General features: G+C 49.2%; 1 protein-coding gene across 1 annotated transcript in view; it reads left to right on the top strand.

Moving 5' to 3' along the window:
• The window catches only part of LOC307091021 (ankyrin-2-like), a gene marked incomplete at both ends in the record, with an annotated part of 89,130 nt that overhangs the window by 21,189 nt on the left and 48,163 nt on the right, over window positions 1-19,778 (top strand). The window contains 14 exon segments of the mRNA XM_079757853.1: window positions 634-732; window positions 2,096-2,281; window positions 4,110-4,133; window positions 5,580-5,588; window positions 6,307-6,405; window positions 7,598-7,696; window positions 9,276-9,374; window positions 10,005-10,202; window positions 10,308-10,406; window positions 13,028-13,126; window positions 13,287-13,385; window positions 14,894-15,091; window positions 16,095-16,193; window positions 17,136-17,234. Coding sequence (XP_079613979.1) covers window positions 634-732; window positions 2,096-2,281; window positions 4,110-4,133; window positions 5,580-5,588; window positions 6,307-6,405; window positions 7,598-7,696; window positions 9,276-9,374; window positions 10,005-10,202; window positions 10,308-10,406; window positions 13,028-13,126; window positions 13,287-13,385; window positions 14,894-15,091; window positions 16,095-16,193; window positions 17,136-17,234 — 1,506 coding nt within the window.

The following is a 19,778-nucleotide window of genomic DNA, read 5'->3' as shown; positions in this document are numbered from 1 at the left end:
ATAACTAACTATTGATCCTCAATAACTAACTATTGATCAGCCCTGGGTCTCATTTAATCAATAACAAACTATTGATAATCAATAACTAACTATTGATGAGCCAAGGGTCATATTTAATCAAAACAAACTATTGATCCTCAATAACCAGCTATTGATCAGCCCTGGGTCTCATTTAATCAATAAATAACTATTGCTAATCAATAACTAACCATTGATTACCAATAGCTAACTATTGATTATCAATAACTTACTATCGATAACCAATGACTAACTATTAATGAGCCGTGGGTCTCATTTAATCAATAACAATCTATTGATAATCAATAGCATACTATTGATAATCAATAACAAACTATTGCTGATAAATTACTTACTATTGATAACCATTAACTGACTATTTATAATCAATAAATAACTATTGATGAGCCAAGGGTCATATTTAATCTGTAACTTACTATCGAAAATCTAAATTATTGATATACCCATGGTCTCTTTAATTTATGAATTGATCTTACTATTGATTAGCCCATTCAATCATTACCAAACCAATGATCATCAATAACCTACTATTGATCATCAATAAGTATTGATCATCAATAACTATTGATAAAGTGCTCCACATGTGTGCTGCAGAATGGCTTCACTCCGCTCTACATGGCAGCCCAGGAGAACCATCTGGAGGTGGTACGTTACCTGCTGGAGCACGGCGGGAACCAGAGCACGGCCACCGAGGTGAGCGCACATCACTACCAGCCCAACCCTAACCCTATTAACCAGGCCAGAGCTAGAACACTTACCTTAACTAGGACATCACTACCAGCCCGACCCTAACCCTATTAACCAGGCCAGAGCTACAACACTTACCTTAACTAGGACATCACTACCAGCCCGACCCTAACCCTATTAACCAGGCCAGAGCTACAACAGTTACCTTAACTAGGACATCACTACCAGCCCGACCCTAACCCTATTAACCAGGCCAGAGCTACAACACTTACCTTAACTAGGACATCACTACCAGCCCGACCCTAACCCTATTAACCAGGCCAGAGCTACAACACTTACCTTAACTAGGACATCACTACCAGCCCGACCCTAACCCTATTAACCAGGCCAGAGCTACAACACTTACCTTAACTAGGACATCACTACCAGCCCGACCCTAACCCTATTAACCAGGCCAGAGCTAGAACACTTACCTTAACTAGGACATCACTACCAGCCCGACCCTAACCCTATTAACCAGGCCAGAGCTACAACACTTACCTTAACTAGGACATCACTACCAGCCCGACCCTAACCCTATTAACCAGGCCAGAGCTACAACAGTTACCTTAACTAGGACATCACTACCAGCCCGACCCTAACCCTATTAACCAGGCCAGAGCTACAACACTTACCTTAACTAGGACATCACTACCAGCCCAACCCTAACCCTGTTAACCAGGCCAGATCTACAACACTTACCTTAACTAGGACATCACTACCAGCCCAACCCTAACCCTATTAACCAGGGCAGAGCTACAACACTGACCTTAACTAGGACATCACTACCAGCCCAACCCTAACCCTATTAACCAGGACAGAGCTACAACACTGACCTTAACCAGGACAGAGCTACAACACTTACCTTAACCAGGACAGAGCTACAACACTTACCTTAACTAGGACATCACTACCAGCCCTAACCCTAACCCTATTAACCAGGCCAGAGCTACAACACTTACCTTAACTAGGACATCACTACCAGCCCTAACCTTAACCCTATTAACCAGAGCAGAGCTACAACACTTACCTTAACCAGGACAGAGCTACAACACTTACCTTAACCAGGGCAGAGCTACAACACTTTCCTTAACTAGGACATCACTACCAGCCCTAACCTTAACTAGGACAGAGCTACAACACTAACCTTAACTGGGACAGAGCTATGTGACAGACCTGTTGCTACCTAGGACAGATTGAGGTAACCGTAGTCAGAGTTGAGGTCACCTAGGACAGATTGAGGTAACCGTAGTCAGAGTTGAGGTCACCTAGGATAGATTGAGGTAACCGTAGTCAGAGTTGAGGTAACCTGGTCTGTGTTGGGCCCCAGGATGGCTTCACCCCGCTGGCGATTGCCCTGCAGCAGGGCCACAATCAGGTGGTGTCGCTGCTGCTGGAGAACGACACCAAGGGGAAGGTCCGTCTGCCCGCGCTGCACATCGCCGCCCGCAAGGACGACACCAAGTCGGCCGCGCTGCTGCTGCAGAATGACCACAACGCCGACGTCCAGTCCAAGGTACCAGGACCACTGCTGCACTCACACTGATGGCCCTACAAGGACTATATAGTGGGGGTCGAGATCTGGGTCCAGGGTTCCTTGTTGACGGACAAAGTATTTACAAGTTGACAGACAAAAAATGTTTGGCGACTCCTGGGGAGCACGACTCTCTCACTCCGTTGGTCCGCAACGAAACAGCAGATCACCACAACGTGGTGCCCCATGGCCCCTGAGGGGCGGGGTCTCTGAGGGGCCAGGCCCCGAGGAGCGGGGCCCCTGATGTCTGCTAGTGCCTCTGGGTCCCTCTCACTGCCCCAGAGGACCCTAACCCTCAGGGTTCTGGAGCCAACAGGAGTGGGGCCAGTCGCTGCTTTCCCACAAAGCCAGTCCACTTTGAATAAAAGGGTTCTCATTTAATTGAGTGCAGTCAATAGGTGCTACAGAATAGACCAGCCCAGTGTAACCTGATAGAAGCCAAGGGTTAGGGTTAGGGATCTTAGGGTTAACCCTAACCCTAACCCTAACCCTGAGTGCAGTCAATAGGTGCTACAGAATAGATCAGCCCAGTGTAACCTGATAGAAGCCAAGGGTTAGGGTAAGGGATCTTAGGGTTAACCCTAACCCTAACCCTTACCCTAACCCTGAGTGCAGTCAATAGGTGCTACAGAATAGACCAGCCCAGTGTAACCTGATAGAAGCCAAGGGTTAGGGTTAGGGATCTTAGGGTTAACCCTAACCCTAACCCTAACCCTAACCTGATAGAAGCCAAGGGTTAGGGTTACAGACCCAGGATGCCTATTGGGGGGGGTCTGTGGGGACCCCCTGGAGGGAGCTCCCTGGAGGGGTGGAGCTCCCCACCTCCCCCACCACCACCTCCCCCACCCGGCCCAAGCACCTCCACCCGGCCCGAGCACCTCCACAACCACCACCACCCGTCCCAGAGCTACGTCAAGTCGCTACGCGCTACATTGTGTCGCTATGTCGTGTCGCTACGTCGTGTCGCTACGCCGTGTCGCTACATAGTGTTGCTACATCGTGTTGCTACGCCGTGTCGCTACATTGTGTCGCTACGTCGTGTCGCTATGTCGTGTCGCTACGTCGTGTCGCTACATCGTGTTGCTACGTCGTGTTGCTACATCATGTCGCTACGCCGTGTCGCTACGTTATGTCGCTACGTCGTGTCGCTACATCGTGTCGCTACATCGTGTTGCTACGTCGTGTCGCTACATCATGTTGCTACGTCGTGTCGCTACGTTGTGTTGCTTCATCGTGTCGCTACATCGTGTTGCTACGTAATGTCGCTACGCCGTGTCGCTACGTCGTGTCGCTACATCGTGTCGCTACATCGTGTCGCTGCATTGTGATGCTACGCCGTGTCGCTACGTCGTGATGCTACGCCGTGTCGCTACACCGTGTTGCTACGCCGTGTCGCTACATTGTGTCGCTACGTCGTGTCGCTACGTCGTGTCGCTACATCGTGTTGCTACACCGTGTCGCTACATCGTGTTGCTATGCCGTGTCGCTACATCGTGTCGTTAAAACACGTAGCTATGTTGTGTCGCTACGTCGTGGCACTACGTCACGTAGCTACATCGTGTTGCTACGTCGTGTCGCTACGTTGCATAGCTACGTCTTGTCGCTACGTCGTGTAGCTACGTCATGTTGCTACGTCGTGTTGCTAAGACGCGTAACTATGTCGTGTGGCTACGTCATGTAGCTACGCCGTGTCACTATGTCGTGTCGCTATGTCGTGTCGCTACGTCGCGTAGCTACGCCGTGTCGCTACGTCGTGTTACTACGTCTTCTAACAAACTGAACCCTTGTTTCCCTCCCCCTGCTGCTACAGATGATGGTTAATAGGACCACAGAGGTACTACCTGCACCCACCACACCCTTCCTCACCCACCCTCTAACACATATTCACTCTCCTGTCCGCCTCCATTATACCTGTTTGTCTTCCATGATGTCCGCCGATCGCAGCGTCTCATTTCACCAGACTAGTGCACGGCTCACAGCTAACGGCCCACAGCTAACGGCTCACCCACAGCTAACGGCTCACAGCTAACGGCCCACAGCTAATGGCTCACCCACAGCTAACGGCTCACATCTAACGGCTCACGGCTCACAGCTAACGGCTCACAGCTAACAGCTAACGGCTAACGGCTCACAGCTAACGGCTCATAGCTAATGGCTCACAGCTAACGGCGTACGGCTCAAAGCTAATGGCTCACAGCTAACGGCGTACGGCTCACAGCTAATGGCTCACAGCTAACGTCTCAAGACTCACAGCTAACGGCTCACGGTTCACAGCTAACTGCTAACGGCTCACAGCTAACCGCTAACGGCTTGGGGCACGCTCAGCGCAGCCTGTCCCACGCCTCCTCACAGGGTTATGTTTTTCACATTTTAGTTATGATTTTCTGTGTTTTGGTTATTATTTTCTTGTTTTAGCTATTTTTTTGTGTGTTTCGGCTATTATTATTTGTGTTTTAGCTATATTTTTTTGTGTTTCGGATATTATTATTCGGGCTTTAGCTATAGTTTTTTGTGTTTAGGCTATTATTATGCATGCTTTAGCTATTGTTTTTATGTTTTGGATATTGTTTTTGTGTTTCAGCTATTATTATCTGTGTTTTACCCATTGGTTTTTGAGTTTGGCTGTTGTTTTTTTGAGTTTCGGCTATTGTTTTTCTTGTTTTGGCAATTGTCTTCTCTGTATGCATATTCCTCATTCCTTCTTGTAATCTTTTTTCAATGTTTGGTTGATTTTCTTTACAGCAGTCATCTACAGCACAATCAATGTGACTTTTTTACGTAACATAATTAAGGCCACATAATTTTAGAGAATCGTCCATTTGATATGTGTTTATTAGATATTCATGAAGTGTCCCATATTCTGCATTAATGTTTTGACATGCTAAACGATGTGCTGTAGCTAACGTGTGCAGCTTGCTAATAGCCTAGCCCGATGGGCTGTTGTACTTCTGTTTGTGTTGTGTTGCACGTTTTATAGAACTGCACAATGAACTATTTTGACCGTAGTTACATAGTAATGAATTTTTGACATTTAAACATGTTATACGTTTACCTGAAACATGCTTGACTGTATTCCAATCTAAAGTAATGCTAAAGGATAAATAATCTGAAAGAGTTCAACCTGCACTGGGCCTATAAAACAGCATGCTGCCTCCTGAGCTTATGTGCAGAAGCCGTGTTGATGTTGACAGTATCTAGATGTAAGACCATCCTGTTAGTCACTGTTTCTTCACACTCTTGTAAACAATGTTTTCACATTAAATCGGACCGTGACTTTCAGAATGGAAAGGTAAGGCAAGACTTTCACATTACCTCTGCAAGCAATCTCTCCTCATCCTTCGTCATGTGCATAGAGAGACATACATGAGCTCATTCCTAACAGACATGTACCTGGTTCAGTGGGACGCTTATGATTTCAGCTCTGGGGTTCTATCCTTTCTCTTGCTTTGGATTTTGTGTTTACTCTGGGAGCCTTGGTCCCGGGAACACTCCATGTATGTGATCTGCTTCATCCTTCATGTTCTGATCTTCTGTTGCTCTTTCAATAATAATCATGACCTTCAGACCAGCATGTCGTGTGATGTGAGTGTGTCTGTCTGTGAGTCTGTGTGTGTGTGTGTGTGTCTGTGTGTGTGTGTGTGTGTGTCTGTGTGTGTGTGTGTCTGTGTGTGTGTGTGTGTGTGTGTGTGAGTGTGCGCGTGTGTGGGATTGTGTGTGTGTGTGTGTGTGTGTGTTTATGTGTGTGGGTATATGTTTGTGTGTGTGTGTCTTTATTGCTCTCAGAGTGATCTATCATTCCTTGTTCTTTTCAGTTTCTTTTCCATTGACCTGCGATGCTCAACGTTATGTTACCGTTACTGATGCATGCTGGGAGGGGAAGAATGTTCCTCACAGGGCAGTGCTGGGTCTAACCCTATATAACTCTCTCTCTCTCTCTCTCTCTCTCTCTCTCTCTCTCTCTCTCTCTCACTCTCTCTCTCTCTCTCTCTCTCTCTCTCTCTTCCCAGAGTGGCTTCACTCCTCTGCATATCGCTGCTCACTACGGGAACGTCAACGTAGCGACGCTGCTGCTGAACCGCGGGGCGGCTGTGGACTTCACTGCGCGGGTAGGCTAGCTGCAGGTCACATGACCTCCACGTGTTTCTGAACACCTCCTGTGTTCAGAAACTGATAATAAAAATAGGGTTAGGGTTTGGGTCATTTCAGCGCCAATGAAACAATAAATATCATGACCGGTCAAGCTTAACATTGTGTTTCTAGGTTAAATATTGACCTTGTTTATGCTCTGCGACGTCCGAAATGGTTAGCTTTAAGGATAGCCACCGTGGGCTAGAGTGGGTGACGCCATCACGCTATAGCCTCCACGTCAATGAGACCAACAATCCTTTTCACGTCCTGCTATCTACACCAAGTGTCAGATGAAAGCTGAGACTCCAAGGAGTCCAACGGAATAATTCTTATCATTTTGTGAGCTTATCTTCATTAACTAGAAGTAAAGGAATAAGATCAATAACACACTTTTCCAAGTTACTAACACGCACACGCACGCACGCATGCACGCACGCAGACAGACAGACAGACAGATACACACACTTCAAACTCAGAAAAGCTCAGCTATTCTATATTTTATCTCAAATGTATTCCAACTTTATCAATTTAGCTATTTGTTCAACTTTTCACTTTATTTGCTTCAGACCATTACATTTTTTTTAATGTTTTGCATGTTTACATTGTCTACTCCATTTAGACTCTGTTCAAATCCCTTCACTTGATTTAAGCTATTCAACATTTCTTTACGTCTTAAACTATGTGGCTTTACGAAAACATATTTTCAACCCCACTTTACACTAAAGCACTGTAGAACAGTACTACAGAGCTTTACTGCAAAGAAAACATTAATATCATTATTATAATGGCTCTCATCCCACCAAAACGGCATTGCTCCACTGATAATAATAATAATAATTATTATGATTATTAATATTAATATCATTATGATGACGGTTCTCACCCCACCAGAACTGCATCACTCCCCTGACAATAATAATAATAATAATAATAATAATAATAATAATAATAATAATAATTACAATAATAATAATAATAATAATAATAATAATAATAATCATAATATTATTAATAATAATAATAATTATTAATATTACATTCTTATGATGATGGTTCTCACCCCACCAGAACGGCATCACTCCCCTGATAATAATAATAATAACAATCATAATAATAATAATAATAATAATAATAATATTGTTATTATGATGATGGTTCTCACCCCTCCAGAACGGCATCACTCCCCTGCATGTGGCCTCCAAGCGAGGGAACAGCAGCATGGTGGGTCTGCTGCTGGACCGCGGCTCACAGATCGACGCCAAGACCAGGGTGAGCTCCCCGGGGTTAGGGTCTGGGGGTCTGGGGTCTGGGGGTCTGGGGTCTGGGGTCTGGGGGTCAGAGTGGGTCTGTGGTCTGGGGGTCTGGGGGTCTGGGGTCTGGGGTCTGGGGTCTGGGGGTCAGAGTGGGTCTGGGGTCTGGGGGTCTGGGGTCTGGGGTCTGGGGGTCTGGGGTCTGGGGTCTGGGGGTCAGAGTGGGTCTGGGGTCTGGGGGTCTGGGGTCTGGGGTCTGGGGTCTGGGGGTCTGGGGTCTGGGGGTCTGGGGTCTGGGGTCTGGGGGTCAGAGTGGGTCTGGGGTCTGGGGGTCTGGGGTCTGGGGTCTGGGGTCTGGGGTCTGGGGGTCAGAGTGGGTCTGGGGTCTGGGGGTCTGGGGTCTGGGGTCTGGGGTCTGGGGTCTGGGGGTCAGAGTGGGTCTGGGGTCTGGGGGTCTGGGGTCTGGGGTCTGGGGGTCTGGGGTCTGGGGTCTGGGGTCTGGGGGTCTGGGGTCTGGGGGTCTGGGGTCTGGGGTCTGGGGTCTGGGGTCTGGGGGTCAGAGTGGGTCTGGGGTCTGGGGGTCTGGGGTCTGGGGTCTGGGGGTCTGGGGTCTGGGGTCTGGGGTCTGGGGGTCAGAGTGGGTCTGGGGTCTGGGGGTCTGGGGTCTGGGGTCTGGGGGTCAGAGTGGGTCTGGGGTCTGGGGGTCTGGGGTCTGGGGTCTGGGGTCTGGGGTCTGGGGGTCAGAGTGGGTCTGGGGGTCAGAGAGGGTCTGGGGTCTGGGGTCTGGGGTCTGGGGTCTGGGGGTCAGAGTGGGTCTGGGGGTCTGGGGGTCAGAGAGGGTCTGGGGTCTGGGGTCTGGGGTCTGGGGGTCTGGGGTCTGGGGTCTGGGGTCTGGGGTCTGGGGGTGAGAGTGGGTCTGGGGTCTGGGGGTCTGGGGGTCTGGTGTCTGGGGGTCTGGGGGTCTGGGGGTCAGAGAGGGTCTGGGGTCTGGGGTCTGGGGTCTGGGGGTCTGGGGTCTGGGGTCTGGGGTCTGGGGTCTGGGGGTCAGAGTGGGTCTGGGGTCTGGGGTCTGGGGGTCTGGGGTCTGGGGTCTGGGGGTCAGAGTGGGTCTGGGGGTCAGAGAGGGTCTGGGGTCTGGGGTCTGGGGTCTGGGGGTCAGAGTGGGTCTGGGGTCTGGGGGTCTGGGGTCTGGGGGTCTGGGGTCTGGGGTCTGGGGTCTGGGGGTCAGAGTGGGTCTGGGGTCTGGGGTCTGGGGTCTGGGGTCTGGGGGTCAGAGTGGGTCTGGGGGTCAGAGTGGGTGTGTGAGGGTGTGTGTGGGTGTGGGTGTATGTGTTGGTCTGTGTGGAGCTGTGTGTCTGTGTGCATGTGTGTGTGTGTGTGGGTCTCTGTGTGTGTTTGTGTGGGTGTGTGTCTCCAGGACGGTCTAACTCCTCTCCATTATGTGTGTGTGTTCGTGCTTGTGTGTGCGTGTGCGCATGTGTGTGTGTGCTTGGTGTATGTGTGTGTGCGTGTGTGTGTGTATGCGTGTGTGTGTGTCTGTGTGTGTCTGTGCGTGTTTGTGTGTGTGTGTGTGTGTGTGTGTGTGTGTGTGTGTCCAGGATGGGCTAACCCCCCTCCACTGTGCGGCGCGGAGCGGTCACGATCCGGCGGTGGAGCTGCTGCTGGAGAGAGGAGCCCCCATGCTGGCCCGCACCAAGGTACCCCCTAACCTAACCCTAACCCTAACCCTAGCCCTAGCCCTAACCCTAACCTAACCCTAGCCCTAACCTAACCTAACCCATGCTGACCCAAGGTACTGGTAGACAGACAGACAGATACTGGTCCCAGACACCAGATACACCCTGGTCCTCAATATTACTCCCAGACACCCCGGTACCGGGCCAGATAGACCCTGGTGTACCAAATACCAGATACACCCGGCCCAGATCCAGGTCCTCATCCCGGTCCTGGTCCCAGAGACCCGGTCCTGGTCCCAGATGGTCCTGGTCCCAGATGGTCCTGGTCCCAGAGACCCAGTCCTGGTCCCAGGTGGTCCTGGTCCCAGGTTGTCCTGGTCCCAGATGGTCCTGGTCCCACATGGTCCTGGTCCCAGATGGTCCTGGTCCCAAGTGGTCCTGGTCCCAGATGGTCCTGGTCCCAGATGGTCCTGGTCCCAGAGACCCAGTCCTGGTCCCAGATGGTCTTGGTCCCAGAGACCCAGTCCTGGCCCCAGGTGGTCCTGGTCCCAGCGACTATGAAGGTGTTCCTCTCTGAGCTGCAGGGGGCCTGGGGTACCGGGGTTAGGTTAGGGTTCAGGGAGTTCAGCTAACCCTCCTGCCCCTCCCCAGAACGGCCTGTCGCCCCTCCACATGGCGGCGCAGGGCGACCACGTGGACTGTGTGAAGCACCTGCTGCAGCACGCCGCCCCCGTGGACGACGTCACCCTGGACTACCTGACCGCGCTGCACGTGGCAGCGCACTGCGGCCACTACCGAGTCACCAAGCTGCTCCTGGACCAGCGGGCAGACCCCAACGCCAGGGCGCTGGTAGGGCCGGGAGCAGGGTGCATCATGGGATGGCCCGGTAGGGGGAGCAGGGTGCATCATGGGATGTCCTGGACCCTCACTGAGTAATGCTCTGTTGACCCGCAGAACGGATTCACGCCACTGCACATCGCCTGCAAGAAGAACCGGGTGAAGGTCATGGAGCTGCTGGTGAAGTACGGAGCCTCCATCCAGGCCATCACAGAGGTATGAGGGGTGAGCGTGTGTGTGTGTGAGTGTGTGTATCTGTGTGTGTGTGTGTGTGTGTGTATGTGTGTGGTTGTGAGAGTGTGTGTGTGTTAGTGTGTGTTCGTGTGTGTGTCTTTGTTTGTGTGTGTGTGTATGTGTGTGTGTGTGTGTGTGTGTGTGTACTTGTAGCCTCTGAGCGTGCCCTGATGGTGACAGTGATAGTGTTGATGGTGACAGTGATAGTGTTGATGGTGACAGTGATAGTGTTGATGGTGACAGTGATAGTGTTGATGGTGACAGTGAAAGTGTTGATGGTGACATTGATAGTGTTGATGGTGACAGTGATAGTGTTGATGGTGACAGTGATAGTGTTCATGGTGACAGTGATAGTGTTGATGGTGACAGTGAAAGTGTTGATGGTGACAGAGACAGTGTTGATGGTGACAGTGATAGTGTTGATGGTGACAGTGATAGTGTTGATGGTGACAGTGACAGTGTTCATGGTGACAGTGATAGTGTTGATGGTGACAGTGATAGTGTTGATGGTGACAGTGATAGTGTTGATGGTGACAGTGATAGTGTTGATGGTGACAGTGATAGTGTTCATGGTGACAGTGATAGTGTTGATGGTGACAGTGATAGTGTTCATGGTGACAGTGACAGTGTTGATGGTGACAATGATAGTCTTGATGGTGACATTGACAGTGTTGATGGTGACAGAGACAGTGTTGATGGTGACAGTGATAGTGTTCATGGTGACAGTGACAGTGTTGATGGTGACAGTGACAGTGTTGATGGTGACAGTGATAGTGTTGATGGTGACAGTGATAGTGTTGATGGTGACAGTGATAGTGTTGATGGTGACAGTGATAGTGTTGATGGTGACAGTGACAGTCTTGATGGTGACAGTGACAGTGTTGATGGTGACAGTGACAGTGTTCATGGTGACAGTGATAGTGTTGATGGTGACAGTGATAGTGTTGATGGTGACAGTGATAGTGTTGATGGTGACAGTGATAGTGTTGATGGTGACAGTGATAGTGTTGATGGTGACAGTGACAGTGTTGATGGTGACAGTGACAGTGTTGATGGTGACAGTGATAGTGTTGATGGTGACAGTGACAGTGTTGATGGTGACAGTGATAGTGTTGATGGTGACAGTGACAGTGTTGATGGTGACAGTGACAGTGTTGATGGTGACAGTGACAGTGTTGATGGTGACAGTGATAGTGTTGATGGTGACAGTGACAGTGTTGATGGTGACAATGATAGTCTTGATGGTGACATTGACAGTGTTGATGGTGACAGTGACAGTGTTGATGGTGACAGTGATAGTGTTGATGGTGACAGTGACAGTGTTGATGGTGACAGTGTTGATGGTGACAGTGATAGCGTTGATGGTGACAGTGATAGTCTTGATGGTGACAGTGACAGTGTTGATCGTGACAGTGACAGTGTTGATGGTGACAGTGATAGTGTTGATGGTGACAGTGATAGTGTTGATGGTGACAGTGATAGTGTTGATGGTGATAGTGATAGTGTTGATGGTGACAGTGATAGTGTTGATGGTGACAGTGATAGTGTTGATGGTGACAGTGATAGTGTTGATGGTGACAGTGATAGTGTTGATGGTGACAGTGATATTCTTGATGGTGACAGTGACAGTGTTGATGGTGACAGTGATAGTGTTGATGGTGACAGTGACAGTGTTGATGGTGACAGTGATAGTGTTGATGGTGACAGTGACAGTGTTGATGGTGACAGTGATAGTGTTGATGGTGACAGTGATAGTGTTGATGGTGACAGTGACAGTGTTGATGGTGATAGTGACAGTGTTGATGGTGACAGTGACAGTGTTCATGGTGACAGTGACAGTGTTGATGGTGACAGTGATAGTGCTGATGGTGACAGTGATAGTGTTGATGGTGACAGTGATAGTGTTGATGGTGACAGTGATAGTGTTGATGGTGACAGTGATAGTGTTGATGGTGACAGTGACAGTGTTGATGGTGACAGAGACAGTGTTGATGGTGACAGTGATAGTGTTGATGGTGACAGTGATAGTGTTGATGGTGACAGTGACAGTGTTGATGGTGACAGTGATAGCGCTGATGGTGACTGTGATAGTGTTGATGGTGATAGTGACAGTGTTGATGGTGACAGTGACAGTGTTGATGGTGACTGTGATAGTGTTGATGGTGACAGTGATAGTGTTCATGGTGACAGTGATAGTGTTGATGGTGACAGTGATAGTGTTGATGGTGACAGTGATAGTGTTGATGGTGACTGTGATAGTGTTGATGGTGACTGTGATAGTGTTGATGGTGACAGTGACAGTGTTGATGGTGACAGTGATAGCGCTGATGGTGACTGTGATAGTGTTGATGGTGATAGTGACAGTGTTGATGGTGACAGTGATAGTGCTGATGGTGACTGTGATAGTGTTGATGGTGACTGTTATAGTTGCAGTAACTTACTGTTTCTCTGCCTCTGGAATCCTGTTCCTGGGGACTCATCCTGACCATGGGCCTCAGAGTTTTTCTACCAGCGTCTCAGCTCTTCTCCCCTTCTTGCTCATACTGTCTCACAGTGTGCCTCTCTCCTCTGTGTGTGTGTGTGTGTGTGTGTGTGTGCTCCAGTCGGGTCTGACCCCAGTCCACGTGGCGGCCTTCATGGGCCACCTGAACATCGTCCTGCTGCTGCTGCAGAACGGAGCCTCCGCAGACATCAGTAACATCGTGAGCCTGAAGCACACACTCACACACTCGCACAGCTATTAACGGTTACATTAGGAGGTAGTGACCAGTCAGGAGGAGGTATTGACCATGTGACCCGTCAGGAGGAGGTGCTGAAGTGTGACCCGTCAGGGGGAGGTGCTGATGTGTGCTTTGTGTGCAGCGGGGGGAGACGGCCCTCCACATGGCAGCACGGGCCGGCCAGGTGGAGGTGGTGCGCTGCCTGCTGAGGAATGGAGCAATGGTGGACGCCAGAGCAAGGGTACGACCCCACGACCCCCGACCCCAAGACCCTGTGATCCCATGACCCCTGACCCCAGGACCCTGTGACCCCACGAGCCCCGACCCCACGACCCTGTGACCCCACGACCCCACGACTCTGTGACCCCACAACCCCACGACTCTGTGACCCCACAACCCCACGACCCTGTGACCCCACAACCCCACGACCCTGTGATCCCACGACCCCACGACCCTGTGATCCCACGACCCCACGACCCTGTGACCCCACAACCCCACGACTCTGTGACCCCACAACCCCACGACTCTGTGACCCCACAACCCCACAACCCCAGGACCCTGTGACCCCACGATGATGATGATGATGATGATGATGGTGATGATGGTGATGATGGTGATAATGGTGATGATGGTGATGATGATGATGATGATGATGATGGTGATGATGGTGATGATGATGATGATGATGATGATGATGGTGATGGTGATGATGGTGATGATGGTGATGATGATGATGATGATGATGATGATGGTGATGGTGATGATGATGGTGATGATGATGATGATGATGATGATGGTGATGATGGTGATGATGGTGATAATGGTGATGATGATGATGATGATGATGATGATGATGATGGTGATGATGGTGATGGTGATGATGGTGATGATGGTGATGATGATGATGATGATGATGATGGTGATGATGATGATGATGATGATGATGATGATGATGATGGTGGTGATGATGATGATGATGATGGTGATGGTGATGATGATGATGATGGTGACGGTGATGATGGTGGTGATGATGATGATGATGACGGTGACGGTGATGATGGTGATGATGATAGTGGTGATGATGATGATGGTGGTGATGATGATGATGATGATGGTGGTGATGATGATGATGATGATGATGATGATGATGGTGATGATGGTGATGATGATGGTGGTGATGATGGTGATGATGAGGATGATGGTGATGATGATGATGGTGATGATGATGATGGTGATGATGATGGTGGTGGTGATGATGATGGTGGCGGTGATGATGATGATGTGGTGATGATGATGATGATGATGATGATGATGGTGATGGTGATGATGATGATGGTGGTGATGATGATGATGGTGGTGATGATGATCATGGTGGTGATGATGATGATGGTGGTGATGATGATGATGAGATGATGATGATGATGTGACGGTGATGTGGTGATGATGATGATGATGATGATGATGATGATGGTGATGATGATAGTGGTGATGATGATTTTGGTGGTTATGATGATGATGGTGGTGATGATGATGATGGTGGTGATGATGATGATGGTGGTGATGATGATGATGATTATGGTGGTGGTGATGATGATGATGATGATGATGATGATGATGATGATGATGGTGGTGGTGATGATGATGATGGTGATGATAATGATGATGATGATGGTGATGATGATGGTGATGATGATGATGATGATGATGTGACGGTCATGTGTTGATGATGAGGCCTCCTTGTGGCTCCAGGAGGACCAGACTCCGCTCCACATCGCCGCCCGTCTGGGGAAGACGGAGATCGTGCAGCTACTGCTGCAGCACATGGCGCACCCCGACGCGCCCACCGCCAACGGCCACACCCCCCTGCACATCTCCGCCCGTGAGGGCCAGCTGGAGACGGCCTCCGTGCTGCTGGAGGCCGGGGCCTCGCACTCCATGGCTACCAAGGTACCGGAGCCCCAGACACAGGTGTAACCAGCGGACCCCCAGAGAACCCCGACACAGGTCTGACCTGGGACCCCCCCCACAGGTCTGAACAGGGGACCCCCCAGACACAGGTCAGACCAGGGACCCCCCCCACAGGTCTGAACAGGGACCCCCCCACAGGTCTGAACAGGGAACCCCCCACAGGTCTGAACAGGGGACCCCCCAGACACAGGTCTGAACAGGGGACCCCCCTGTGTCTGGGGATCCCCCTCTCTTAGCCAGACAGACAGGTGTCCAGACAGGCTGTTCATTCTGATGTCTTTATTATATTGTGTGTCTTTATTAATTGACGTATTTATTACATTATGTGTCTTCATTAATTGATGTCTTTGTTATGTGTGTCTTTATTAAGTGATGTCTTCATTATAATGTGTGTCTTTATTAAGTGATGTCTTCATTATAATGTGTGTCTTTATTAAGTGATGTCTTCATTATGTGTGTCTTTATTAAGTGATGTCTTCATTATAATGTGTGTCTTTATTAAGTGATGTCTTCATTATGTGTGTCTTTATTAAGTGATGTCTTCATTATAATGTGTGTCTTTATTAAGTGATGTATGTATTATATTATTGTCTCTTGTATCTCTATGTGGGTCTAAGCCACTCCCTGCTCCGGGCCGTGCATTCCCCTTTAGCTCTCAACCATCAGCAGACAAAAGAAGGGCTGGGTAGTCTGGTAAACACCCGGTCATGTGACCGCCACAGTCACATGACTCGGCTGATGTTTCACCAAGGATGTTCATTTCGCCCTCTGGTGGCGGGATTATGAAGTGCGGTTCAGAAAGCATGTCGAGGAAACAAGACAACATGCTTCCTTCCTTCCTTCCTCAGTGTCTGTGCTCCTCCTGATCCTTGTCTCCTTGTCTCCTCAGTGTCTGTGCTCCTCCTGATCCTTGTCTCCTTGTCTCCTTGTCTCCTCAGTGTCTGTGCTCCCCCTGATCCTTGTGTCCTTGTCGCCTCCTCAGAAAGGGTTCACTCCGCTTCACGTTGCCTCTAAGTACGGCCGTCTGGACCTGGCCTCTCTGCTCCTCGGCCGACGTGCTGCCCCCGACGCCGCCGGCAAGGTGTGACATCATCACCCCCCCCCCCCCCCCCCCACACAGGTCCTCCATCGTACTGTGAAGTACTGTATACTGAGAGTACTGTATACTGAGAGCATACCTCCTGAGTACTGTAATACTGAAAGTACTGTATATACTGAGAGAAGACACCCTGTTCATTTAAATACGGAGAAGGAAAATTCCTTCACCTTAACTCTTTTGAAGTGTTTCATCTTCTATTGACCACTAATGATCAGGTGTTCCCCTGTGATGAACCTCTAGATATATAAACATAGAATAACCACAACATATCACATTCTCTGTTATGTACCTCTAGATATATAAACATAGAATAACCACAACATATCACATTCCCCTGTGATGAACCTCTAGATATATAACGTAGAATAACCACAACATATCACATTCTCTATTATGTACCTCTAGATATATAAACATAGAATAACCACAACATATCACATTGTCCTTTATGTACCTCTAGATATATAAACATTGAATAACCACAACATATCACATTGTCCTTTATGTACCTCTAGATATATAAACATAGAATAACCATAACATATCACATTGTCCTTTATGTACCTCTAGATATATAAACATAGAATAACCACAACATATCACATTCTCTGTTATGTACCTCTAGATATATAAACATAGAATAACCACAACATATCACATTGTCCTTTATGTACCTCTAGATATATAAACATAGAATAACCACAACATATCACATTCCCCTGTGATGAACCTCTAGATATATAAACATAGAATAACCACAACATATCACATTCTCTATTATGTACCTCTAGATATATAAACATAATGCATACCTTCGTAACCCTCATGACATCAGTTACAACATGTCCATCAGACTGGTGTCAGTGCAGCTAACCGCTAAGCTAAGCTAACCTAAGCTAACCTAAGCTAACCTGCTCTGTGCAGAACGGCCTAACCCCGCTGCACGTGGCCGCACACTACGACCACCAGCAGGTGGCGCTGCTGCTGCTGGACAAGGGGGCTTCACCCCTCGCCACCGCCAAGGTGAGGGTCCCCCCTACGACCTTAGGTTAGGGTTAGGGTTAGGGTTAGGCTTAACCCTAACCCTAACCACCACCGCCAAGGTGAGGGTCCCCCCTACGACCTTAGGTTAGGGTTAGGGTTAGGGTTAGGCTTAACCCTAACCCTAACCACCACCGCCAAGGTGAGGGTCCCCCCTACGACCTTAGGTTAGGGTTAGGGTTAGGGTTAACCCTAACCCTAACCACCACCGCCAAGGTGAGGGTCCCCCCTACGAGCTTGGGGGGGGCATGCCTGTGTCTGCATGTGTGTGTGTGTGTGTGTTCGTCGTATGTGGGTGAAGTGAAAAGTATCCTTCACAACCAAACTCAGCCACTCACCTATATGCACTAAAGTAAACGGCATGATGTAACGCCAGTCAGTGTGTCTGTCAGGCTTGTCAGAGTGTGTTAGTTTGTGTCAGTGTGTTTCAGTGTGTGTCAGTGTGTCACTGTGTCTGTCAGGGTTGTCAGTGTGTGTCAGTGTGTTTCAGAGTGTGTCAGTGTGTTAGTTTGTGTCAGTGTGTTTCAGTGTGTGTCAGTGTGACAGTGTGTGTGTCAGTGTGTCAGTGTGTCACTGTGTCTGTCAGGCTTGTCCGTGTGTCAGTGTGTCAGTGTGTTTCAGTGTGTGTCAGTGTGTGTCAGTGTGTCAGGGTGTTTCAGAGTGTGTCAGTGCGTTTCAGTGTGTCAGTGTGTCAGTGTGTTTCAGTGTGTGTCAGTGTGTCAGTGTGTTTCAGAGTGTGTCAGTGTGTTTCAGTGTGTCAGTGTGTTAGTGTGTGTCAGTGTCTCAGTGTGTGTTTCAGAGTGTGTCAGTGTGTAAGTGTGTGTCAGTGTGTGTCAGCGTGTGTCAGTGTGTTAGTGTGTCAGTGTGTGTCACTGTGTCAGTGTGTCTGTCAGGCTTGTCCGTGTGTCAGTGTGTGTCAGTGTGTGTCAGTGTGTCAGTGTGTTTCAGTGTGTGTCAGAGTGTGTCTGTGTGTCAGTGTGTTTCAGAGTGTGTCAGTGTGTTTCAGTGTGTCATTGTGTTAGTGTGTGTCAGTGTCTCAGTGTGTGTTTCAGAGTGTGCCAGTGTGTTAGTGTGTGTCAGTGTGTGTCAGAGTGTGTCAGTGTGTTAGTGTGTCAGTGTGTGTCAGTGTGTCAGTGTGTCTGTCAGGCTTGTCCATGTGTCAGTGTGTGTCAGTGTGTGTCAGTGTGTTTCAGAGTGTGTCAGTGTGTTTCAGAGTGTGTCAGTGTGTTAGTGTGTGTCAGTGTCTCAGTGTGTGTTTCAGAGGGTGTCAGTGTGTTAGTGTGTCAGTGTGTGTCAGAGTGTGTCAGTGTGTCAGAGTGTGTCAGTGTGTTTCAGAGTGTGTCAATGTGTCAGTGTGTGTCAGCGTGTCAGTGTGTGTCAGTGTGTGTGTCAGTGTGTCAGAGTGTGTCAGGGTGTCAGGGTGTCTCAGAGTGTCAGTGTGTTAGTGTGTGTCAGTGTGTGTCAGAGTGTGTCAGAGTGTTAGTGTGTCAGTGTGTGTCAGTGTGTCAGTGTGTCTGTCAGGCTTGTCCATGTGTCAGTGTGTGTCAGTGTGTTTCAGAGTGTGTCAGTGTGTTTCAGAGTGTGTCAGTGTGTTAGTGTGTGTCAGTGTCTCAGTGTGTGTTTCAGAGGGTGTCAGTGTGTTAGTGTGTCAGTGTGTGTCAGAGTGTGTCAGTGTGTCAGAGTGTGTCAGTGTGTTTCAGAGTGTGTCAATGTGTCAGTGTGTGTCAGCGTGTCAGTGTGTGTCAGTGTGTGTGTCAGTGTGTCAGAGTGTGTCAGGGTGTCAGGGTGTCTCAGAGTGTCAGTGTGTGTGTGTGTGTGTCAGTGTGTCAGTGTGTATGTGTGTGTGTGTGTGTGTGTGTCAGTGTGTTTCAGTGTGTCAGTTTGTCAGTGTGTGTCAGTGTGTCTCAGTGTGTGTCAGAGTGTGTCAGTGTGTCTCATAGTGTCAGTGTGTGTGTGTGTGTGTGTCAGTGTGTCAGTGTGTCAGAGTGTGTCAGTGTGTCAGTGTGTGTCAGCGTGTCAGAGTGTGTCAGTGTGTGTGTCAGGGTGTCTCAGAGTGTCAGTGTGTGTGTGTGTGTGTCAGTGTGTCAGTGTGTCAGTGTGTATGTGTGTGTGTGTGTCAGTGTGTTTCAGTGTGTCAGTTTGTCAGTGTGTGTCAGTGTGTGTGTCAGTGTGTGTCAGTGTGTCAGTGTGTGTCAGAGTGTCTCAGTGTGTGTCAGAGTGTGTCAGTGTGTCTCATAGTGTCAGTGTGTGTGTGTGTGTGTGTCAGTGTGTCAGTGTGTCAGAGTGTGTCAGTGTGTCAGTGTGTGTCAGTGTGTCAGAGTGTGTCAGTGTCTCAGTGTGTGTCTCAGAGTGTGTCAGTGTGTGTCAGAGTTTGTCAATGTGTGTCAGTGTGTTAGTGTGTGTCAGTGTGTCAGTGTGTGTAAGTTTGTTAGTGTGTGGCAGTGTGTCAGAGTGTGTGTCAGTGTGTCAGAGTGTGTCAGTGTGTCAGTGTGTGTCAGTGTGTGTCAGAGTTTGTCAGTGTGTGTC

Source organism: Pollachius pollachius (genome assembly GCF_949987615.1).
Source record: "Pollachius pollachius genome assembly, chromosome: 20".
In the NCBI taxonomy this organism is placed as follows: Eukaryota; Metazoa; Chordata; class Actinopteri; order Gadiformes; family Gadidae; genus Pollachius; species Pollachius pollachius.
This window is presented reverse-complemented; position numbering and strand designations above follow the sequence as displayed.